General features: G+C 42.0%; 1 protein-coding gene across 2 annotated transcripts; it reads left to right on the top strand.

Moving 5' to 3' along the window:
* Positions 1–781: 781 nt before the first annotated feature.
* On the top strand, positions 782–24,984 carry Napg (NSF attachment protein gamma). Of its 2 annotated transcripts, none has more exons than XM_090353511.1 (12): positions 782–926; positions 2,751–2,818; positions 4,700–4,784; positions 5,404–5,421; positions 6,032–6,062; positions 12,265–12,374; positions 12,509–12,575; positions 13,294–13,364; positions 18,098–18,176; positions 21,072–21,151; positions 21,469–21,598; positions 22,573–24,984. In XM_090353511.1, the coding sequence occupies exons 1-12, from the start codon at positions 871–873 to the stop codon at positions 22,714–22,716; spliced, it is 939 nt and encodes a 312-aa protein (XP_090209637.1). In that variant the 5' UTR covers positions 782–870; the 3' UTR covers positions 22,717–24,984. The 2 variants fall into 2 exon arrangements, with proteins under 2 accessions (XP_090209637.1, XP_090209638.1); XM_090353512.1 differs by having other exon boundaries at positions 21,469–21,641; positions 22,573–22,658.
* The last annotated feature ends 627 nt before the right edge of the window (positions 24,985–25,611 follow it).

Here is a 25,611-nt window from a genome sequence, read left to right as displayed (position 1 = left end):
CATTTGTGCTGACGTTTCTTTGCTCAATTCCTACATTAGGCTTGCTGTAGGAAGAGAAGAAGGGAAGTGTGGGCATTTGCACGACTCATCTCTTGTCCATTCTGCCTCCTCTTGATCCTCTACTACCAGTACAAGTTAGCATGCACCCAGCTTCACTTTCTGGTTAAAGGGCTTGGGGGACACAACATGCTCATGGGACATGAGGCTGGCTCTCCTGTTGTCTTTTTTCTTTTTCTTTTTTAAATTGATGCTGAAATAAATATTACGGTAGATATTGTAGACAGGCCCTGGTAGATCACAATTCAAAGAGGGCTCAGCAGTCAAGTCCAAGGCGCAGAGTGTGTGTGCATGTGTGTTCAGCAGGAAATAACTCAGGTATGAATGGGTGAGTGGGGGGGAAGCGAAATGGGCGAGCAAACACTGTTCTAGAGATAGTACTGAAAGCTTCAAATGTATTAAAGAGTTGAGACCACTCTTCATGATGAAAATGAGTGATTTCATGGGCCCTAGCTGTCTCCAATGGTTTTCCAGGGCCTAAAAGTTCTTGACACACTGTAGGTGCTTGCTAAGTATGTGTCAAGAGCAAGAATAAGGATGGGAACGAAGAGATTGCACACCACACCGCCCCCCTCTCCCCCAAACCCACACAAGCCTGCCCTAGAAACCCAGGCTCGGGCCCAGCCTGCGCCTGCGCGGCGTCTTCCAGGGCCCTTCCGGCGGGCTTCGCGGCGGGAGGTTTGAGCTGGTCGGCTCGCCGTAGACGCGTTCCCGGCGTTCTCCGCGGGGTTCCCACGCCGACGCGGCGGCCGAGCGCTTCCCGGGATCCCGAATTCGCCGTCTTTGCCCCGCGCGTCCCGGGCGGCGCTGGCCATGGCGGCTCAGAAGATCAACGAGGGGCTGGAGCACGTAGCCAAAGCGGAGAAGTAGTGAGTGGGAGCGGCCGCGGGGACGCGGCGGGGGGGCGGGCGGCGCCGCTTCGGGGCTCCAGGGGTCCCGCAGCGCGCGGCGGCGCGGGCCTGGCCGGGGGTGCGAGTCTGGGGTGCGGGCCTGGCCTGGGTGCCGGTTTGGGATGCGGGCCTGGCTTGGGGTGCGGGCCTGGGCGTGGGGTGCGGGCCCGGGTCTGGGATGCGGGTCTGGGCCTGGGGTGCGGGTCCGGGGTGCGGGCCTGGCCTGAGGTGCGGGTTTGGGATGCGGGCCTGGGCCTGGGGTGCGGGCTTGGCTTGGGGTGCGGGCCCGGGTCTGAGGTGCGGGTTTGGGATGCGGGCCTGGGCCTGGGGTGCGGGCTTGGCTTGGGGTGCGGGCCAGGTCGCGACCCGGGTTCGCCGCCGCCGCAGCGGGTCTCCTCCTGGGTGTCCAGGGCCCGAGGCTTCGCGGAACAGCCGGCGCCTTCCGGCGTCCGCCCGAGGCCGCCCCACCTCCCCGCGGTCGGGGTGGCTGCCGGGTGCCCTTCCGCCCCTCGGGCCGACTGGATGAACCTGGGTCAGGCCCTGGCGATACCGAGCCACCCTCCCTGGTCCTTCCCCGCCTTCGCCTGCCTGCCAGGTCACCCCCCAGACCCCCCTCGCACCTGCCGGAGGAATCGAGCCGACGCAGGGAGAAGAGTTAACACCCCCCCCGGAAATTTAGGGCGGTTTCTAAGGTGCATGCAACGTAAAGGATTTTAGTTTGTTGAGTAATGAAATTGTTAGCAAGTATAAAATAAATAGCCTGCACATCTGATTCTCGCTACAGTGCGTATGTGTTAATTCTGTCACACTCCTAAGTGAGAAAATGTTACTAAGAAGCTTGATTGTCTGGACAGTCTGGCACCTGTCGCACAATGAAGGGTGTACTTCTGAGGCGCTTAGGGAAATGCCCATTTTCCAGTCAAGTTGCTCCCCGATTCATGTGAAATTTAAGATGCTGTACAGCAATTTCTATGGGCACCAAAGGTTTTTGTAGGGTGGTGCTCTTTGCTTGCTCATGCCTACTTCTCTACTTCTTGAGCCAACCTTCAGTCTGTCATTTCGTTGGTTAATTGGAGGAGGAGTCTCGTGGACTTTTCCTGTCCCAGCTGGCTTTGAACTATTACCTGCTAATTTCAGCCTCTTGAGTAGCTATTACTGGGCGAGAGCTCTTGGTGCCCAGCACATCAAAGCCTGACAGCCACTGAATTCGTTTGAACTGTGATTCTGAAAATATTTTGAAATAAGGGCATGACATATTGCAAACAGGGCAAATATAGACTGAACACTGAACCCCCTCCCCCCATCCTGCCTGTGCTATTGATGCGCCGTGGTCTGGTGGCTCCTTTGCTTCTCTGCTCCCCACCGTAGCCTCTCTGCAGCTGGGGATGCTGCTTCCGGGTTCTGGGGCCTGAGTGTACCTTCCAGTTTGTCAAACCCTGGATCATTGTGCCCAGCCCCTAACATTGATGGTTCCATAGGCCTGGGGTGGGGTCAGCAATTTACAGTTTTTAAAGTTTCCAGGAAATAATGATGCGGCTTTTCTGGGAACCATGAATTGAGAATGTCTACTCTGGATGTTAGAGACATTTCAAAAGGGGAAAAATCATGCCTGACAGTGAGACAGAAAGAAATGGGGTTGTGTTTATTCAGAAGGAATGTAGATAGAGGAAGGCAAAGTGGGGATTTGTACATGATAGCTTTTCTTTTTCTTAAAAAAAAAAGTCTTAATGACCTATATTGTCATTATAAACAGGGTTCTAACTTTAAAAAAGTGAAGTTGAAATGTGCTTCCTTGCATTCTAGCTTGAAGACTGGTTTTTTGAAGTGGAAGCCAGACTATGACAGTGCTGCTTCTGAATACGGAAAAGCAGGTATTTGTGGCTGAAGTGCTACTGCTGAATGTACCTCAAAATAATCTTGTAACTGTCTCAGAGCATATCTCAATGCTGCCTGTAGGATTGTAATAGTTGTTTTTAAAGCAGAACAACTGCACAGATTCTTGCATTTTCATCCCTATCTTTTCAGATATGTTGACTAAGCCAGAGATCCTGTCTCTTTTTTACACACTTTACCCATTCTTTTTTTCTTTTTTTGGTTGGTCATGGGACTTGACCTCTGGGCCTGGGTGTTGTCCCTGAGCTCTTCAGCTCGAGGCTACCTCCCTACCCCTTGATCCACAGTGCCACTTCTTGTTTTCAGTGGTTAATTGGATATAAGAGTTTCTCGGACTTTGTGCCAAGGCTGGCTTTGAACCGAGATCTTCAGATCTCACCCTCCTGAGTAGCTAGGATTATAGATGTGAGCCACCAGTGCCCAGAGAGATCCTGTCTTCTGTCTGGTAGGGTAGCTGCAGAATTTTTCATTGTTAACATGCTTCGTTTTGTTCTATAGTACTGTGTCCCAAGTCCTGCTATATTTTTCTTCCATACTTACTATGGAATGGAATGAGTTTAAGGGGGTGTTTGTTGTTGTGTCTTTTGTTTTGCTTTTTTTCCCGCTTTATGGTAAGCAGATCTATAAATTTTAATTTGGCTTACAATGGTTTTATATGAGCTTACGTTTGAGATACTCTGCTAAATGTTCATGAAGTATAAAGCTGCACTGTATTTAAATCATGTCTGTGTATACATAAGATAGTGAAGGATTTGAAGTACACAACAGAAAGGGAGTTTATTAAAAACTCAGCATTTTCATTTTGGAAAGATATGGTAGCTACCAGCAGGCAGATTTGTTAACATTTGGGGTGTGAACCTAGTACAATTTTAAGTCGATCAAGAACATGTTCAGCTGTCTCAGTGATGGTCTTGACTAAGTTTGTAAACTTAACATAGTGATCATCTTGGGCAGGTACTTTCAGGCAAACTTTAGTTTATCCTCAAAGAAAAGAGAAATCAGGGACATTAAAACTAACAGGCCACTAAGACCATTCCTTTTTGTGTTGTTCTGATGAGAGCCCCTTTAAAACAGCTGACAATATTTTAGCTCTTTGAGCAGTACAGATAACAGTGTATCAAGATGCCAAAAGGAAATTGTATCATAAAACTAGGGTATTTCCACGTTGAGAGTTTGAGTAGGGTGCTGTTTGATTGCTTGCCTAGCATGCACGAAGACCCGGGTTCTATTCCTCAGTACCACATACATAGAAAAAGCTGAAAGTGGTGCTGTGTCTCAACTGTATAAGGAAGGCACTGTGTTCATGGTTAAATGTGAGTCCTGGGAACTGAGGAGCTGCCGTCTGACATAGAGAATCTCTCCTTGAGGAGTATCTGCGAGTGTTGCTGTGAGCAGGATTCTTGCATTGCAGTGCAAGCAGCACTGATATGTTGCCACAAGTGAAAAATATTTTTAAATCTTTAGAAAATACTTCTTTTAAAGTATTGATTTGTGAGGATATTTCTCCTAAAGAGAAGAAAGTTGATAGTTTTAGGAAATGTCCTATTTGAAATTAGTATACTTTGTAATAGTTTATATAATATGCAGGTTTTGGGGGGGCAGTCTTGGGCTTGAGTTAAGGGCATGAGCACTGTCCTTGGACTTTCTCAAGGCTAGAGCTCTACCACTCGAGCCTCAGAACCATTTCTGGCTTTTTTCTATGTATGTTGTACCAAGGAATTGAACCTGGGTCTTCGTGCATGCTAGGCAAGCACTCTACCACTAGGCCAAACTCCCGGCCCTGGATATGCAGATTTTGATGACTCACTTCAAGATTTTTTTAATGATGGAAATAGAAAATCTATTTTTTTCTATTTCAGCTGTTGCTTTTAAAAATGCCAAACAATTTGAGCAAGCAAAAGATGCCTGTCTGCGTGAAGCTGTTGCCCATGAAAACAACAAAGCGTATCTTTTTCACTCTTTGAAAAGGAATTAAACAATTAGATGATTTTAACAAACTTTTTCTTATTTAACTCCATTTGAAATAAAATGATTTAAATTAGAAAATGATTAGAAAAATTGTTGATTTTTAAACTGAGGGAACATTTATAGTGTGCTTATAGAGCTGCATTTGAGAGTTTATTTTTGATTTGCTGAAGAGGAAGGAGGGCTATCTTTATAGACACGTGCTGAAGAGGAAAGTGAGACACAGGTATTGAAAATGTATAAATTGAAATTTTTTTTACAGTATAGTCTTTCTGAAATATTGGAAATAAGAATTATAAGTGTTTTAAAACAATGGATGTTTCTGAGGTATTTTAAAATATAACTGATACATTTTAGGCAGAATCTTCAGATTAACTGTAGGATCATAGGACTAACTAAAGGTTTACGCAGTGTTTTGTGAGATGAGCAATGATGAGAGCCATCAGCAGAAGCAGTAATTTATTCTGTACTGGTCTGTAGGATTCATCTTTTGAAACTGACAACTAGTGACTTAGGTAACTGTCTTGTGAAAGTAGATCTCTAAAAACCTACTGGTTTCCTCTTTTTCCTTAATTTTGACATCATTACCTCCATTCAGTCTTTTTCATGCTGCCAAGTAAGTATTATTGTCCATGTCTTTGTGTATTTTCAGCTTTTTTTAAACTGTTGATAAATTTTTCCCATATGTTTGCAAGTAATGAATTGCTATATATTTAAATAAAATAATTACTGTCATTTGTTTTAGTTTTCAGCTGAATTTTAAAAATTAAGTAATACCATAGGATATTGAAATTAAATTCAGCATAATATTTCAGGACTGTTTTGTTCATTAGTCTATGAAACACATGGTTGAGTTAGATCCCTCTTTTCCTGTTCTTATCGTTAACTAGGGCATGTGAAAGTTGCTTGTGTGGAGAGTATTTAAGAAGTTAGGCTTAGGTTTGTTAGATTAGGCTTAGGCCTGTCATTTAACCTTCTGAACATTCATTTTGCATTTGCAAAATAAAATCTCTTCAACTCAAATGTTTGGTGTTTCTGAGGTATGATTTCCCCTTAAAAATAAGAATCACTCAAAGCCATGTGGTGACAGAAGCCTAAAGTGTCATGTTGTGCCCAAGCCAGCATACACTGCAGTCACTTTCCTCACTGGCAGGGCCTGCTCCAGGCAATGTCTCCTCCCCACATTTCTTGAAGATCTCATCAGGGAAATTATATTCTCTTTGCAGGGCTTATGAGCAAGCTGGCATGATGTTGAAGGTTAGTAAAATCTTTCAAAACTAAGTAAAATGAATGAATTAACAAGGTGTTAAAGTAGAATTTATGTTGAGATGGAAAAGTTTCCTTGCTGTGTAAAGCAGTAGATGGTAAATTAAGATTTACTGTCCAGGGTAACACCAGAGTTTACAGTTTGTGTATTTAAAGGAAGGAAGTATACCTGTTAAGTGAAATGTGAGAGAAAATGTATTGGATGGACCTTTGAAAACAGGGTTTAAAGCTTTGTAATACAATAGATGTTAACTATGAAGAAAAAAAAAGCTATATAGGAGGTTTCCCTATTTGAGACTTTAAGGACTTGTTAATGTAGTAAAAATTGACAAAAAATGTTTAGAATTATTCATGGGTTTTAAACGATGGATGTTAATTCCTAATGTGCATTTTTTTTCTGTTTAAATAAATATCACCCACAGGCTTTAGTTGCTGTTTCATTGCCTGATTGTTTTCAAATAACTACTTTAACCATCATTGTGCCACAGCTTTTAAAAACACATTATGAAAAAAAATGCACATTAGGAATTAACATCCATCTTATGGTAGATAGTGCATAGTACTGTGTGTTTCTTAAGCATGTCCAATGGCAGTAAAATAAAATATTTTCCTTTTCTTTTTTTATGTTTTCTACCTTTATGTACAGTTAAAGGTTTATTTAAGACTTTTAGAATATAATACTTTTTTTCAGTGAATGGATGCTTCTGGTAGAATACTTAAAAATCTGGAAAGAGCCAGGAATGTTAGTAATGTAGGTAACAAGTTTAAATATTTTCTTAGGCTTTGATACAAATTTTGACTGCAAATCTGGCATAAAGAAATAGAGGGATGGGGCCGGGAGTTTGGCCTAGTGGTTAAAGTATTTGCCTAGCATGCATGAAGACCCGGGTTCGATTCCTCGGTACCACATACATAGAAAAAAGCCGGAAGTGGTGCTGAGGCTCAAGTGGTAGAGCTCTAGCCTTGAGAAAGTCCAAGGACAGTGCTCAGGCCCTGAGCTCAAGCCCAGGACTGGCAAAAAAAAAAAAAAAGAAATAGAGGGATTTAGAAGTAGTGCTGTGGCTCAAGTGGTAGAGGGCTAGCTTTTGAGCTGAAGAGCTCAGGGACAGTGCCCAGGTCCAGAGTTCAAGCCCAATGACCAACCAAAAAAAAAAAAAAAGAAAGAAAGAAAAAGAAAAGAAATAGAGTGATTACAAATATACTTATTGAAAAATGTCTAGATTTTTGTTTTTTGTGGGGTTTTTTTTTATTTGTTTTGTTTTTTTTTGCCAGTCCTGGGCCTTGAACTCAGGGCCTGAGCACTGTCATTGGGCTTTTTCAAGACTAGAGCTCTGCCACTGGAGCCACAGCACCACTTCCAGCTTTTTCTATGTATGTGGTACCAAAGAATCGAGCCAAGGGCTTCATGTATGCTAGGCAAGCACTCTTACCACTAAGCCATACTCACAGCCCTGTCTAGATGTGCTTTTTTTTTTCCTGTATATTTTTTAAAATTGTAATTAATAGAGGGGTTACATTATATTCGCCACATAGAAGGTGCATTACATCACACACATTGATGCCCCTTTTCATGTTTTTGTCCCCATTTTCCTCTCCCCATTTCCTCCCCTCATCTTGTTTTCCCCGCTTCCCTTTCCTATTTCAAATAAACAAACGTATATACATTATACCATATTACAATGTAAGATACAGTAACAATATGAGAATAGCCAAGGGACAACAAAAGAGATGAGAAATAACATAGTACATTTAGAAGTACAATCACATTATTATACAGCTCTTGTTTCCATATTGTGGAGGTCCTTTCATTTAGCCTCATCCCGTATGGACTTACGTATCTAGGTTTTGAGCTATTACTCTGCTAGGAGAGTCCAAAGTTTGTACTAAATATTACAAATGAGGGAAACAATTGAGCTTATGTTCCTTAGGGTCTGGCTTACTTCACTTAATATGATTTTTTTTCCAAGTCTTTCCATTTCCTTACAAATGGGGCAATGTTCTTTCTGATGGCAGCATAGAATTCCATTGTGTATAAATACTGCATCTTGTTGATCTACTCAACTGAAGGGCACCTGGGTTGGTTCCATATCTTTGCTATGGTAAGTAGTGCTGCAGTGAACATCGTTGTGCTAGTGGATTTAGTATGTCCTTGTTTCTGGACAAGTAGGTAAATGCCAAGTAGTGGAATTGCTGGGTCGTAGGGGAGTTCTATGTTTAGTCTTTTGAGGCACTGCCACACTGCTTTCCATAGTGGTTGAACGAGTTTGCATTCCCACCAACAGTGTAGTAGTGATCCCTCCTGGCCACATCCCCTCCAGCATCTGTTGTTATTAGATTTCTTGATCCTGGCCATTCTAACTAGAGTGAGGTGGAATCTTAGAGTTGTTTTGATTTGCATTTCTTTTATGGCCAGAGATGTCAAGCATTTCTTCATGTGTCTGTAAGCCATTCTTATTTCTTTTTCAGAGAAGTCTCTCTTTAAGTCTTAGGCCCATCTTTTAATGGGATGGTTGTTTCTTTGAAGATTAGTTTTGGAGTGATTCAGTTTTTTCAGCTGTTGATATATTTTAGCTATGAGGCCTTTGTTGTATGGTTAGTGAAGATCTCCCTCTTTGTGGACATAGCTTGCTGGCTATGTCCTTTGCCATCTAGAAGCTCTTCAGTTTAATGTAGTCCCATTTGTCCAAATTGAATTTGTTGTTTCTGGGTCTTAAGACATTTTCGGCCTATACCAAGGAGACCTTCTCCTGTTCCTTCTTGTAAAGTTTTCAGTGTATGTGCTTTTACCTCGAGGTCTTTGATCCATTTGGAGTGAATCCTGGTGCGGGGTGACATAGAAAGATCCAGCTTTAGTTTTGTGCAGGTGCTTAACCTGTTCTGCCAGCACACTGTCTAAATGTTTTTAATAGAGAAATATGTAAATGAGAGTGCTTCCAAGTGATAAATTGTTCTCTGCCACTGAAATATACCTTCTCCAGAGAACATGCAGATGAATTGGTGGCTGATGCAACACCCAACAGCAGTCCCTTAGAAACTACAGTTCTGTGTTAGTTAAGAGGCCAGGATTGTGTTCTGATCTCCTTCTGTTTCCCCTGAGAAGCTGGAAGCTCTCAAATGCAGCTTATCCATAACAGCTGTGCCTAAGAGTTGAGTCTACCTTAGAAGTTATTATTAAGCATCATTTTTTTTTCTTGTCGGTCATGTGGCTTGGACTCTGGGCCTGCGTGCTGTCCCTGAGCTCTTCAGCTCAAGGCTACTGTCCTACTCCTGAAGCCACAGCACCACTTCTGGTTTTCTAGTGGTTAATTGGCATAAGAGTCTCAGGTTCTTTTGTGTCCGGGCTGACTTTGAACCGGGATCCTCAGATCTCAGCTTCCTGAGTAGTTAGGATTATAGGCGTGAGCCACTGCATCTGGATAGTCATCATTTCTTTTGCTCAAATATCTTTAGGGTTGATAAAGGGTGGTACCATGGGGGAAAACTTAATGGATGGAAAACAGATGAAAGAAATCGCTTTCTGGCATGTTTATTAGGTAGTTATACCTATAGTTATAGCGGGGTTGCATTAGGAGTCTGAGCTCCAGGGGCCATAGTTAATTCTGTGAGCTCTAATTTTCAGTATCTGGTTGTATAAACCTCATTTATCCTCTAGCAGGCTTAGAGAATAGCCCTTTCAAGATGAGGGCCAGGGAGAGTTTTTCAAAGCTGCTTCCAGTTTCATCATTTTGTGACTGTTGTAGTTTTATTTACTGTTTGCTCCACAGGAGTAATTAGATGCCAGACACACAAGTCCTGAGAAGAGTGGAGTAACTAGGCAGCCTGTTGCTTTATATGAAGAGGGATCTGTCTGTTATGTGGCTGGACCTCTGCCATTAACAGGTGTTCTGGACAGCACCGATTGCATATGCTTAGTAGGTTTTCTGTGTCTAGTGTTATTTTTTTTCTCTAAATTTAGAAGTAGGATAGGTGAATTATAGGAAGAATTAGGCTTTTAAGCAAAAATTGCCTTTAGGACCAAAGTAGGTGGCATAGATTTTGTCAGGTTGGCCTCCCCTGTTTTTCAAATATCCCTCAACATATACTACTAATCCAAGTACTTGGAATCTTTCATTGAATTTGTGTCTATAGCAAAAGAAGTTTATCTTTGTTTTTCACACTGAGATTTAAGGATATCTCAGTCTTAATAAATTATAGCAACTTTATTTCAAATAAGATCTTTCAATCTGTCTCATTGTCTATCTCCATAGCCAGCTAATCAAAAAAATGGTTATGTTTTTGGGTTGATAAAAATGAGACTGGTAGTTTGGTAGAGGTAATCTGATCTATAGTCAACTTAGGTACTCGGTGGGCAGATTTGAAAATAGCCTGTGAAATATTAGTGCTGGACTTACTACAAGATATAGCTTATCAGCCTTAGATAACTACTGTAAACTTTCATATAGTTAACTTTTAACTGACTTCTTTCTTCAATTCTTTTATTGTGTTTAAACTTTTGCTTTAGGACTGTTAGGACCACAAGATCCTACGACTTACAGAGAAATGGTAAAGGGTAGAATTGGTTCTGTTGCTGGTAGTCAACTTGGAGGAGGGCATCACTGAAACAAGTGAGACAGTGAGGCAGTGAGAGCATGGTGGACAGTGGAAGAAATGTAGCCAGTCACGACCTGGTTCACCTTTGCACCAGGAACACTTCCTTCTCTCTGAGCTCATTATGCCAGGAACTTGTACCATGTATTTAGGTGGTGTTGAGGTTTGAACTCAGGACCTTGTGCTTGCTAGGTCGATGATCCCAACACTTGAGCCATGCCTCCAGCTCTGGAAAAGCCTAACTTTTACATAGACTGGCCTGGACCCTGAGAAACTTATTATCTATCTTCCTAGTTGAAAACAGACACACGCCAATGTACCCAGCGACTGGTTGAGATGGGGTGTCATGCACATTTTGTCCTATCTGGCCATGAAATATCTTCCCAGTCTGCCTTCCAAGTAGCTAGAATTACAAACATGGTCCACTAGCATCCATCCAGCTGCTTGTATTTTGTTTTGTTTTCAAAAAAAGTCCAAAGACTTTTTTACTGCTGTTGCATATGTGATCTTAAAAATACAATGTGCTTCAAGAAAAATATCTTGAATTTGTTTTTTTTTTTTTTTTTTTTTTTTTTTTTTTTGTGGTCACGGGGCTTGAACTCTAGGCCTGGCGCTGTCTCTGAGCTCTTCAGCTCAAGGCTACTGCCCTACCCCTTGAGCTACACCTCACTTCCGATTTCCTAGTGGTTAGTTGGAGATAAGAGTCTCATGGACTTTGGTGCCTGGGCTGGCTTCGAATCTTGATCCTCAGATCTCAGCCTCCTTAATAGCTACGATTACAAGTGTGAGCCACTGTGCCCAGCATAGATACAGTTTTTAGGCTACAGGTTTGGATCTTTGGTAGAACTTGTGTAGAACAGAGTGTTTATGTTTAAGAATTGTAAACATTTGGGCTGGGAGTTTGGCCTAGTGGTAGCGTGCTTGCCTAGCATGCACAAAGACCCTGGTTTGATTCCTCAGTTACCACATACATAAAAAAAAGCCGGAAATGGTGCTGAGGCTCAAGTGGTAGAGCTCTAGCCTTGAGAAAGTCCAAGGACAGTGCTCAGGCCCTGAGCTCAAGCCCAGGACTGGCAAAAAAAAAAAAAAAAAAAGTTGTGAACATTTACAGGGACTGGGAGTTTGGCCTAATGGTAGAGTGCTTGCCTAGGCAAGCATGCATGTAGACCTGAGTTCGATTCCCTGGCACCACATACATAGAAAAAGCTACAGCTGTGCTGTAGCTCAAGCGATAGATCTCTGGCCTTGAGGAAGCCCAAGGACAGTGCTCAGGCCCTGAGTTCAAGCCCCAGGATTGGCAAGAAAAAAAATGTAAACACTTAGAAAACAGCAAGAAGCAAGTTATTTAATTTCTCTTGTATAGTTTCATTGAAAGTTTGTGCAGTAACCATTAGCTAGGTATAGATATAAGTTATGTTTCTGATTGGCTACGTGAAGCTTCAGTTGGTACATAACTGTGTAAAAGCATTCCATTTTAAATACATTTGTTGTATAATGTTTCATGTCATTTACTCAGGAGTAGGGGTAGAATAACTGAATTTCTCATCATTAACTCATGCCTTCTTAAATGAGTACATTTTCTGCCCCATGTATGTTTTGCCTAAAGGAGATGCAAAAACTTCCGGAGGCTGTTCAGCTGATTGAGAAAGCCAGCATGATGTACCTGGAGAATGGCACCCCCGATACAGCGGCCATGGCCTTGGAGCGAGCTGGAAAGTAAGTGCCGGCACCTGCTTATTGTTAGAAGCATTGGTTCTGTGAAGGAGTCATCTGATTTTGTTTTTATAAAGTCCTCTGCAGAACAAGTTTTTATATTTCTCATATAAGTTAAATTCTCTCATCTAATTCAGACTTATAGAAAATGTCGATCCAGAAAAGGCTGTACAATTGTATCAACAGACAGCTAATGTCTTTGAAGTAAGTTTGAACTTTTTTCTTCACTTAAAATGTTAAGATTAATAGGTAAACAAAACTGCAGTGGCTGGTTTTTTTTTTTTTAACACTACTGGGATTTGGGATTTGAACTCAGGATTTAATGCTTGCTAAGCAGGATCTCTTACCACCAAGCCACACCACCAGCCCTGTTTTTGCTGGTTGCTTTTGACATAGGGTCTTACTCCCTTCCCAGACCTATTCCTGTGCCTTGTCTGTCTTTGGTAGGCTTTCCATGATAGCTAGGATAACTGGTGTATCACTGTGTCCAACTCACTGTTGAAGAGTCTTTCAAACTTTTTCTCCATTTGTGATTTCCTATTCTTAGCCTCCCAAGTAGTTACAATTCTAGGTATGAGCCAGTAGTACCTGGCCAGTGGCTGCTTTCAAGTCTCTTCTCCGTTAAAGATTAAGTAGTAAATAGATTAGCAATTTTGGCACCTCACAGTCACTTCTATTTTTTGTTTATAAAATTATTACCGGAAAAGCCAGAAGTGGTGCTATGGCTTAAGTGGTAGAGCTCTAGCCTTGAGTAAGCTCAAGGATAGTGCTCAGGCCCTGAGTTCCAGTTCTAGGACCGGCATGTATAAATAAATAAATAAATAAATAAATAAATAAATAAATAAATAAATAAATAAAATTATTACTGAGAGGTAAGGTTTCCAGATTAATGCAGCCACCAATTCCTTCTTGATTCCTTCAGAATGAGGAACGCCTCAGGCAGGCAGTTGAGCTGCTGGGCAAAGCCTCAAGACTACTTGTACGTGGACGTAGGTATGTACTTTCAAACTGTATGTATGTCTCATTTTGTATTTGTGTGTGTATGCACATGTGTGCATGTCTGTGCACATGTAACAATATTGGAGCTTGAATTCAAGGCCCTCAGTGCTGTCCTGAGCTTTTTTGTTTTAGGCTGGTGCTCTACCTGTTGAGCAACATTTCCACATTCAGCTTTTTTGGTGGCTAAGTCTCACAGACTTTCCTACCTAGGCTGACTTTGAACCACAGTCCTCATATCACAGCCTCCTCAGTAGCTAGGATTACAGGTACGAGCCATTGACACCTGGCTGCTATAATTAAAGTCTACATTTTTGGACTGGTAAGTACTTTTAGGCATAGCTCGTTTATCTTTTAATATAAGCCATAGGTATATAAGGATGCCCTGTAAAAAAAATTGACCTCCAAAGAGAAGACATATTGAATTAAATATTAAAAGATGCATTGTTTTTCTACTGTGTGATACCAGAATATATCATGCATGTCACTTTTTTTTGAGCGGGGGTAGGTTTTGAGGCTTGAACTCAGGTTCTGAGCATTGTCCCTGAACTTTTTTGCCTAAGGCCAGGGCTCTACCACTCTCGCCACAGTACCGCTTCTGGTTTTCTGGTGGTTGATTAGAGACGAGTCTCATGGAGTCTCATGGACTTTCCTGCATGGGCTGACTTCGAACAGTGATTCTCAGATTTCAGCCTCCTGAGTAGCTAGGATTACAAGCATGAATGAGCCACTGGTGCCCATCAGCATCTCATTTTTATTGGCTAAGTGTGACTCAGCAGTGTCAAAGAGAACAGTTTTGTTGATCCGTTATTTGGTTAGCTCTTTTGTTGTTGTTGTGCTGATCTTGTGGTTTGAACTCAGGGCCTGGGTGCTGTCCCTGACATTTTTGCTCAAAGCTAGTGCTCTACCACATGAACCATAGCTCCACCTCGAGCATTTTATCTCCAGTTAGACTCTCATGGACTTTCCTGCTTAGGCTAGCTTCAAACAGCAATCTTCAGATCTCAGCTTCCTATGTGCTAAGATTACAGGCATGAGCCACTGACACCCAGCTGTTATTTGGGTAGTTTATATTTTTCTCTTGAAGAAATATATACTGGGAGAACTGGGAGGACTGTCAGATAGCCTAAGTATTCATTAAAATTAATAATTTGATAGTACATTTAGAGATAGAAAAATGAACAATGTCTATTACTAGGTAGATATAATCATATAGTAATGTCATTTTTAGCCAGATCCTGGTATCTCATGCCTGTAATCCTAGCTACTCGAGAGGCTAAGATCTGGGAATTATGGTTCTAATCCAGACTCTTCAGTTAGCCACTCAAAAATTGGAAATAGAGCTGTGGGTCAAAGTGGTAAAGCATTAGCCTTAAGCAGAAGAGCTCAGGGACAGTGTCCAGGCCCTGAGTTCAAGCCACAGAAAAGAAAGAAATATCATTTTTATGCTAAGAAAATAGGTAACTTATGTTTGAGAGTGTACCTTTATAGGCAAAGGTATCATGGAGGGAAGTGCACAAGTTTTGGGGATTGTCCCTGAGCTGTTTTACTCACTGGCTAGCATGGTATCATCACTTGTACACACTTCTACTTCTGTCTTTATGGTGGTTAATTGGAGATAAGAGTTCTAAGGACTACAGGCATCAGCCACTGTTACTCAAAATTAGAATGGTATAATCTAAAACATATGGGCACAAAATACTTGAAATGGGATCCATGATAATTTCATGTTTATAATAAAATTGTATGGATATATGTCAAGTCCCCATGCATTAGTTTTAAAACAACAAGAAAATTAGCTCCTAAAAGAGCCTACTAGTTACCTCCCGGATTTTTTTTTTTTTTTTTTTAATGTATGTGATACCTAGGAATGGAACCCTGGTCTTCGTGCATGCTATGCAAGCACACTACTAGGCCACACTCCCGGCGCTCTTTCAGATTTCTGAACAGCCAGGACCATGCATGTTGGCTTACACACTATGATCCTAGACACTCTGGAGGCAGATAGGAGGATCAAAGATCAAGACTAGCCCAAGAAAATGTTAGCAAGACCCCATCTCAGCAAAAACAACAAAAACCGGTGTGGTAGTCTCAAGTACAGGTAGGAGAATCTTGGTTCAAGGAGAACCCTAGATAGAAACACAGGACACTACCTGAAAAATGGCTAAAACAAAATGGACTAGAGGCTATGGCTCAAGTAGTGAGCACAAGCCTCTAAATTTAAAGCCTTCCTCCTAAACACCCCCCCACCCCCCAAAAAAGTGCAACCCAAAACAAAAGAGGCCTGGACTCTGAGTAGCTCAATCATCAAGCTGAAAGTACGGAATGGGCTTCAGTCTCTCCTGAGGCTTGGATCTTCTTCCAAGCTCACTCGCTGCCTGCAGAAATCCCCCTTCAGCTCTGAGTCAGGCATCCATGTTTCATGCTGCCTGTCAGCCAGGGTAGGTTCCTGTGGATTCTGACTTCCTGATGGGTCAGGCATTTGGCGTACTTTCCACCTGATGAGGTCAGGCCCTGCTGACAACCTCTGTGACTAAAGCGGTGTTAACCTCATGAGTCTAGGAGTGTGGGACCTATGTATAAGATCTCCCTAGATCTTATAAGGGACAGGATCTGGAGGACTGTCTTGGAATATCTCATCAACTTGATCAAATTCGCATTTTTTTGAATCAGAATGCATATTTCTATTTTAGGAGGTACTGAGTTAGCAGGGCACAGGTCACAGAAGTTTAGTTTTATTCACATGTGACAGTGTGTATGTGTGTGTGTGTGTATATATATATATGTATATATGTGTATATATATATACACACACACGTATGTGGTCTTTTTTAATTTTTTCATTAAAGAATTTATTAACAATGATTTTTACATCATATTTCAAAGGATGTGTTAGACAAGTATTTAAGAAGGGAATTTCTATATACAATCACTGGCACTTAGGTTTTAGAACATAATTAACATTAGGCTGAGGGTTTGTATGTCATAGATACATATTAATCTATGTAATAAAACATGTCTATGGAGTCATAAATTTTTACGTCTATGTAGTTGTGTTTATATTTCTAATACCATGTTGTATGTGGCCTTTTACAAAGTTAGCATGCAGAACAATGTAGCACATCATGCAGCAATCCCTCACCCCTCCATAGTCAGCATCTGTGAAGTAGCATCCTTACATAGTTGTCCCTCACCATATTGTGGTCCATTTGTTGCTACTTCCCAGGTTTTCACCTATCATGGGGGTCTCTGGAGCAAAACTTCCACAATAGGTGAGGGATCACTATTCACAAATTTTTAAAAAGATACATTGAAGCCTATAGTGAGTGAACCTTGGTATAAGGAGGGACACTGTTACTTTGTTTATACTTTTTTTTTTGTTTTTTTGGTTGGTTGAGGGGCTTGAACTCTGGGCCTGAGTGCTGTCCCCATGCTCTTCAGCTCAAGGCTACCACTCTACCACTTTGAGCCACAGCACCACTTCTGGTGGTTAATTTTAGATAAGAGCCTCACGGACTTCTATGTCCAGGCTGGCTTTGAACTGTGATTGTCAGATCTCAGCTTCCTGAGTAGCTAAGATTACCTGAGCCACCCCGTGCCCCACATAACATTGCTATGCTTTTGTGTTGGGTCACCCCCTTCTCTTCCCTCACTGTGTTGACAAAGCAGCTTCCCGTTCTATTTGACTGTTAGGTTGGGTGACCAACCAAGGCCAACCCCCTGGTAGTTGCTCCCATACCACAGAATATTAAGGGGTGAGGTGAGCAAAGTAGATCAAAGCTGCAAAACTCATCCAATCATGAATTAGGCACTAGGTAAGTAGTTTGGAATTTGGGATATTAATAAAAAGTTGGGGGGGTGCAGGAGTGAGGTTCCAATTAAGGTCTGATGAAATTGGGGCTGGGGAGGAAGAAAAGAGTGTGGGTTTGGAAGGTTCAGGAGAAATGACCATCCCTTTGCTTTCTCTTTCTCTAATCTACCATCAAGTGGAGACTGCAAGTGGATAGAAGTGATGAGAGTTGAAGATCAAGGACTTGGGGGTGGGCTGGTTTGGTTAACAGGGACAGCCCTGGGGCCTGGAAAGGCAGCGACATTGTAGAAGGGGAGAGTGCCTTTTGCGTAACTGAAAGCTCTTTCCGTTGGAAGGGAAAAAGTCTGAGTGGTGAAAGGGAGGATAGTTTCTGGTGTATTTCACTGCGTGGTTTATTGAATTTGTTAGAAACTCCTTCCTTGTTAATCCTTGCCAAACTTATCATTTGCACCAATGCTTTAATTCCTTTGCCTCTTATGGTGTCAGTTTGAAGCCTGAAGGGGAGATGGGCTTCTTTTAGTGGGGGGGAAGGGGGTCAAGAGACTTCAACTCCCTGAGCTCAAGGTTAGTGATCTACCACTTTGAGCTACAGCTCTTCTGGTTCTCTGGTGGTTAATGGGAGATTAGTCTCACAGACTTTCCTGTTTAGGCTGGCTTTGAACTACAGTCCTCAGATCTCAGCCTCCTGAGTAGCTAGGATTACAGGCATGAGCCTGGCAGGATTGACATTTAGGAGACAGTCCAGCAAGCCAGATGAGCAGAGTGGATGGGGACATGGTTGGGGGTAGTTAGGGACAGTACCTCCCTGAAGCCGCCTTTGTTTCTCCAGAGCCTGTGACATGCACTGTGAGGATGACAGACGCACAAAGAGATCACTGCCTGCCTTGTCTTACAGTTCTTGGTTTGGTTTTGGTTTTAGATTTGATGAAGCTGCTGTCTCCATTCAGAAGGAAAAGAATATTTATAAAGAAATTGAAAATTACCCAACTTGTTACAAGGTATTTGTTGAAAATGCCAGATTTTTAGCTTTACATTAGGTAACTCTTGATGTTAAACAAATAATTCAGCAATACTGTGGATATTTGCATGTTTCTATGAAATAGCACTTTATTGGCTTCAACTTTTGATGGTGATAGAGAAAGCTGTTAGAGCTTGTCTCCTCTGGATTAGAACTAAAACTAGAAAAGAGAAAGTAGCTATCTGTAACTCCTAAGAAGCAAAGGCAAATAAAATGTGGAGGGGATTAAGCAGATGAAGTGAGTTTCTCACTTCCTCTTGCAGCATTGCCCTAAGAGAATTCACTTGCTAGGCAGCAGAGGCCAAAGCAATAAAAAGCAAACGAAATCCGGGATTTCATCATTGATATAACCAAGTGAGGGGGCCAAGTTGTTTTCTTCCTTCAGCTTTGCTGCAAGGTCAAGCTACAACTGTCATGGTGCCTCAGGCCTATTAAACATTAGAGGATCCCCTTTTCTCTGGCCAGAGGAACTGGAAAGCGGAGCCATCAGAGCAAGGGGAAAGTCCCAGGAAGGAGAAAATAGGAAGGATGTATGTGGTCCACCACAGATTTTGGCTATGTGGGGGGGGGGGAAGACCCATAGGAGTCTGCAGTGTTGAGAGAAGAAATAAGGGAAATGAAGCATAAACCACTGAGTCTGTTTTTTGTTTGTTTTTGTCATGGGGCTTGACTCTGGGCCTGGGTGCTGTCCCTGAGCTCTTCAGCTCAAGATTTAGTACCTGGCTAAACCACTTGAGTCTTATACCACATTACTGAAATGACTGACTGGCTGTCAAGAATCATCTGATATTCTGAGAATTACAGCCAAGTCACCACATCATAATATCCAGAGACATCTGGGACACAGTGCAGTAACTCAGCACCTAAACCCAAAAGTGGCAACTGACCCTTAATGATCCAAGTGTTAGAATTATCAATTCAAGGTAGAAGGCTCAGTGCAGCTGTTTTAACTGCTCTGGGGTAAACAAATGAAAAAGTCCCATTTGGTTTTTTAATAGAAAAAAATTATTTTTATAGAAACTATAAAAATGACATAAGTGGGAGCCAGGCCCAGTGGTTCACATCTGTAATCCTAGCTACTCAGGAGGCTGAGATCTGAGGATAGAGGTTCAACGCCAGCCTGGGCACTAAAGGACCGGAGACTCTTATCTCCATTTAGTCTCCAGAAAATGGGAAGTGGTGTTGCACAAGGGTAGGATGGGTGGTAGTCTTGAGCTGAAGAGCTCAAGGACAATGCCCAGGCCCAGGGGTAGGTTGGTAGCCTTGAGCTGAAGAGTTTAGGGACAGCGCCCTGGCCAAGCTCAAGCCCCGTGACCCACCAAAAAAAAAAAAAATGACTTAAGTGGGAATTTTAAGACTAAATATAGTATGTGAAAGAAATTACTAGATGGGAAAATTTATAATGGTATGATTTTATGATGGGGATAACAAAAGACAGTAAACTGAAGATAGAACAGTTAAGAAAACAGAAATGAAGATTTAGCTGGGCCTTGATGGTTTACGTCGTAATCCTTTCTACTTAGGAGGCTGAGATCTGAGGATCTCAGTTCAAAGCCAGCCCAGGCTAAAAATGTTGAGACTCTTATCTCCAGTTAACCATCAGAAAAGCCAGAAATGAAGCTGTAGTTCGAGTGGTAGAGCATTAGTCTTGAGCAAAAAAGCTCAGGGTCAGTGCACAGGCCCTGAGTTCAAGCCCCAGGACCAGCACCAAAAAAACTTTAATACTTTTAGATTCAAAAATTTTCAGAAAATAGACAAAGAGAAGAGACAGCTCATCACCAGCACAGGTTTCTTCAAGAGGAGCCCGTGGAGGGAAGCCTCCAGCCAGAGCTGGAGTCCAGTGCCACTTATAGGCTGGGTTGTCTGTGCTAGTGGACTCATGGGAAGTGCTAGTCTGGTTTGCTTCCACAACAGTGTTGTCAGAAAAACAGCTTGTGCTGAGACAGATAACATGCCCACATGCTGGCTAAAGGGAGAAGGTAAGGTAGGGCACAGGTTGTTGATGGAGGCACAGGTTTTGTTTCTTAAGGACACCGGGGACCTAACAGCTTCCTGGGCTGGGCATGATGATACATACCTGTCCTCATAGAGGTAGAGGCAGGAGACCTGCTAGAGACCTGGTCTCAAAAAAAGAATCATTTTATGAGGAATTGCTTTGCTAATAAAATTTGTCAGTTATTTTCTTGATCTCAATATTTTTGATATTGTTGACTTACAAGTATTGTAAGTGTTGATGTTACCTAAAGTTTTCATTTATACATTCTCCTAGTATTTTTTTTAAGAATCCCTAAGTAGGGGCCGGGAGTTTGGCCTAGTGGTAGAGTGCTTGCCTAGCATGCACGAAGACCTAGGTTCGATTCCTCGGCACCACATAGGAAAAAAAAAAAGCCAGAAGTGGTGCTGAAGCTCAAGTGGTAGAGCTCTAGCCTTGAGAAAATCCAAGGACAGTGCTTAGGCCCTGAGCTCAAACCCAGGACTGGCAAAGAAAAAAAGAATCCCCAAGTATAGTCCTCTTGATTCTCCTTTTCAAGATTAAGCATATAGTTTTGAAAGAAATTCTCATTAAAATGTTTAGGGATTGTATTCTGGGGATTTGTCAAAGTGTGGTCCCTGGGATGGTTTGGGAGTGGTAGAGTAACAGGTTTGCCTAAGCCTGCTCCTGAATTGGGCATTATCCCACCCAAATGTAGTTGATGTGTCACATTAGCATTTGAGAGGCATTGCTTGTATCCTGTAGAAGTTACCTCGGAAATTGCAGATCTTTCATAATACAAGTCAGTATTCTGAAAGTTACATTTCACTGTTTTAAAGGCTGACAGGAAGTTGGCTTTATGAAACCAAAGTAAATTTGGATTCCAATCTCCGTTTGTTTTAGAAAACAATTGCTCAAGTCTTAGTTCATCTACACAGAAATGACTATGTGGCTGCAGAAAGGTGTGTCAGAGAGAGCTACAGGTAAGGCCCTGACATGGAGGTCCAGATTGCACTGGGGCATTTGTTGAAATGACTACTTAGACAAATGTTTCTGGCGCAGAAACTATTTTATAAATCTCTAGGGCAGGTGGTCCTCGGCTGCCATTGTGAGATGGATAGCTGGTAGGGGGAGGGGCATGGTTTATACACTGCATGGTTTGCACAGTGGCCTCTGTCCACTGCCTGCTGGTGGTCCTTCCACCCAGTAACAGTTGAATCTCTATTGCTTTGTCCCCTCTGCTGGTGTTAGAGAAGCGATCCTTTAAGGGCAGGTCAAGAGGGGTTGTGTTTTCCTGTAGCATCCCGGGCTTCAATGGAAGTGAAGACTGCACTGCACTGGAACAGCTCCTGGAAGGATATGATCAGCAAGACCAAGATCAAGTGTCAGACGTCTGCAACTCGCCCCTCTTCAAATACATGGACAATGACGTGAGTGGAACATTTTGGCTAGCTGCCTGCTTGAAGGGAAGAGGTGAATTTCTTCCCCCCTGAGGGAGGTTTTCTGCCTCTAATCTTTTTCTCAAGCTGCTTCATAAAGGGACCCACCAACTCCATTTGGATGATTTGAATGGCAACCATGGTTATCAACATTTACTTACTATTTAGCTGTGTTTGACCATATGTATATTTTTAAACAATTAAGCTCCATTTCCCAACTTTCCCCTTCCCTGTTGTCCTCTGTATATTTTTTGGCCAGTTGTGTTGAGGGCCCCTGTCTGGAAGGGACCAACACCTGAGGCAGCTTGCTGTGTAATGCAAGTAACTCACTTGTCAAAGTTCCAGCAGCCTGCAGAGCACCACCTACAGGAGGGAGGGAGCCTGGCTCTGCAGTGTTCTTTCCCACTTTCCTCTTTCAGTACATGAGATTGTTTTAACTTGAGACTGCTGTTGCAGTATCAGATCAGTGTATGGCATTCAACTTTCTTACAATAACATAGGCAGAGAGACTAGTCTCCTTTTTACCTTTCTTTGTCTCTCTGTTGTGTGATCTAGAGAAATCAGTCTTAGTTTTGTTTTTGAGACAGGTATCTCAGTGTAGCCTCCACCTCCCAAATGCTGTGATATCACTCTCAGCCTTGTGTGCTTTTGTAAATTTTTATATATTTTAAAGGCCTGCCATTAGCTTACATTTTCACTCAACAGTACTTTATTTCATAGATACTAAAGTATTAACTCAGCATACTCACAGTGCCTCAAGTTCCCAAGTAGGCCACGATTGGATATTCCCACAGCTTGTATCTGTCATATCAAGGCCATGAGACTGTTGGCCCTTGGCACATTCCTGAGCTTGTTTTTCTTGTCACTGGTGGCACTGGTGCACATGAGGTCAGAGGCTAAGGCACTGTCTTATGTTAACTGTTGCGTGAACGTCATGTGACAAGAATGTGTTTTGTCATTGACAGTATGCTAAGCTGGGCTTGAGCTTAGTGGTTCCAGGAGGGGGAATCAAAAAGAAATCGCCAGCCACACCCCAGGCCAAACCGGATGGTGTCACCAGTGCAACTGTTGAAGAGGAGGAAGATGAATATTCTGGAGGACTGTGCTAGTACTTTGCTTGCCCAAGAGAAGGGAGAAATCCTGACATACCATTTTCATGGACATGGGACTTATGTTTGGTTATCTGCTTCAATGAGGATGTGATGTTGGTAAAGACTGATCATTTTTAGTTGTTTTTCCTAATCAGCCATTGTACCAGTGCCTAGGAAGCATTTTTTTTCCCTTTCCATTGTAAGAGCAAGAATTAGCCAAAAATTTATTCATTTTCATATAGTTGTTTTTAAACTCACAGGCCTAATCCCACACAATATTCCAAACATAAAGGACAATTGGGCATAGATTAATCCTTTCTTTTTGGTTTTTGTCATTAATTTTTAGACAGCTTTCTTTGCATTTTTAACAGTGCTGCTAAAATGACATTTCATTGTTAAAAATAATTATGATTTTAAAAAGTTGTTTTGAAAAGGGAATGTATTCAGATTTACTTAAATGACTAAATCTTTCCAGTGACAAGATTGAAATAGTAGCTGTTCTAAACTTCTCCTTATATAGCCCAATGAAACATGCATTTAGGCAAAATTTTGAAGGTAGCATTTAAAAATGATTCTTCAAAGTCTTCAGTCCTCTCTGAAGCATGGGTTCTCTCATCTTTTTTTTTTTTTTTTTTTTTTGCCAGTCCTGGGCTTGAGCTCAGGGCCTGAGCACTGTCCTTGGACTTTCTCAAGGCTAGAGCTCTACCAGTTGAGCCTCAGCACCACTTCTGGCTTTTTTCTATGTATGTGGTATTGAGGAATTGAACCCAGGTCTTCGTGCATGCTAGGCAAGCACTCTACCACCAGGCCAAACTCCCAGCCAGGTTCTCTCATCTTAAATATGTATAGTAAGTGTCTCCAACCTTCTCAGAGTAGTGGCATCGATGGTCAGACCTTTTATATTTATTCTAAGAAAACGATATTCTCATTAACTGAGTACATACATATTTTCCCCTCCACTGTAAATTTCTGATTCATTTAAAGTTGCAACTAGACCAACTATAATGTAACATGAGAAATACTGTCTTCTGCCAATAAATGGGCTGTGAAAGCATTACTGTTGAAAGACACGTATTTAAAACACTGGGTTGCCGGTGTTTTTATACATCATTGTTATTTCCTCCCAGTTTAGTTGGATGCATTCCTTTCTCCTTGTCTTGCTTAGGTCCATTTCAGGAAGAGTCTGGAAGCAGGCAGGCCAAGCCAGCCAGCCTGCTCTCCTGTCATACTCATTCTGCCCAGTCATCTTACTGGAATGGGCTATGCTTAGTTTTGCTAAATTTCTGAAAACACTAAAAATAGCTTCATAGCAGCTCTGTGGGAGGAGCTTACAGGGAAAAGTCTCCTCTGCCAGGTGTGCTTGAATGTGTTACTGTTATTGGTGATTTATTGAGGGTCTAATAAAAAATATAAACAAGTTTTGTGTTTTTCCACAGGTTTCTTGTATAATGTGTAAGTAGCCAGCACATTTTCATTGTCTACTCTGATATTATAAACAATCTGAACAAAGCTGTATTTAGGCATTTTAATTGAAAAAGAAATTAATGTGTCAGAAATCTCATCAGCCACACCCTTCTGTTATCTCATGTTAATGCTCATCTGCATTAATTAGTCATCTGTTGAAGCAGATTTGGTAGTACTCAAAGATACTTTCAAGTGGTAGTTTATTGACCATGGTATTCTTTGCAGCCTTGGGAATCTTTCATTTTCCTCTTCTTACTTACTAGAAAGGTAAAGAAAACGTGATACAGTGCATCTTCAGACAGTACAGGTTCTGTTTAATAAAACAAGATAACGGGCTTTAGAAAACTGCAAGCCCCACCAGCTACAAACCTCCTCCCCCCTCCCCCCTTTCAGAATGAATGTACCTGACTTGAGAGTAGAGTTTCTATGTCACTTATGCTGTGTGGTTTCTAGTAAAGACTATTTTTCATTTGCACATCTTTCATCCTGAGCCTGGTCAGAAATGCAAAACTGAAGTGTTTACAATAAGAAAAACATTGTTTCCAGAACTGCTCAAGCCCTCATGTACCAAAGTACTCAACTGCATGAACGTGCTCAGAGTCTAGTATTCAGTGAGTGATCTGGTATATAGCAAATGAAGTCAGCCTACAAAATACATTTTAATATATTTATTTATACGTACGCAGAGTGTGGAATTTGCGTATGAAACCTTTGCTTTATTTTTCCAGCTTTTTAATGAGTAGAATATTAAATGTGTTATGAAAATGCAAATGGTCGCTTCTGTGGAATACAATTACAAAAATAAACCTGAAACTATATAAATATGATCATTCTTTTTCATTAGTTTTGCTTGTTCATTCACTCAATTCTATTACTTGTATGCAATGTTTTTTCCTATGTCATATTATTAAGATGATAAAATGTATCTCTAAAACCAGAAAGTATTACTATCATTACTGAATCTGACCTACTTCATTCATCTGAAATACCACTTGTGTGACTATCCTGGGTAAGTGATAAAGGAGACAAATGAGCCATCTTGTGTCAGAATTCAGAGCTGAGTGGGCTCTAATGAACGGCACGCTGGATGATTCCACACGTTCTCAGCGAGTGCGCTTGGCCTCCTCCCTGGTCCTTGTGTTCTGTCTGAACAGAAAGTCCCCCTGTTCTGTGCATCCAACACAGGCCACCTGAGAGCTCTATTCACACAGGACGAGGAGCACTGTGGGTATCAGTGGTGGTGAACAGGAACCCACGTGGGCCTCATGGCACCAGTCAGCTGCCAGTCCCACAAGTGACACCTGACACACTTATTTACCCAATAGCAGACCTGTGGTCCCTTGTGGGCTCAGAAGGAGGAGAACCAGCAGCGTAAGGACTGGGATGCATGTATGTCTTGAAGCATTTGTGGCCAGTCAGTGTTTTGGGTTAACTTCCTAGCACTGGTGG

The sequence above is a fragment of the Megascapheus bottae genome, chromosome 19 (assembly GCF_031878675.1).
Source record: "Megascapheus bottae isolate mThoBot1 chromosome 19, mThoBot2.hap1, whole genome shotgun sequence".
Lineage (NCBI taxonomy): Eukaryota > Metazoa > Chordata > Mammalia > Rodentia > Geomyidae > Megascapheus > Megascapheus bottae.
Note: the sequence above shows the minus strand (reverse complement) of the source record. Positions and strands in the feature narration are given on the sequence as shown.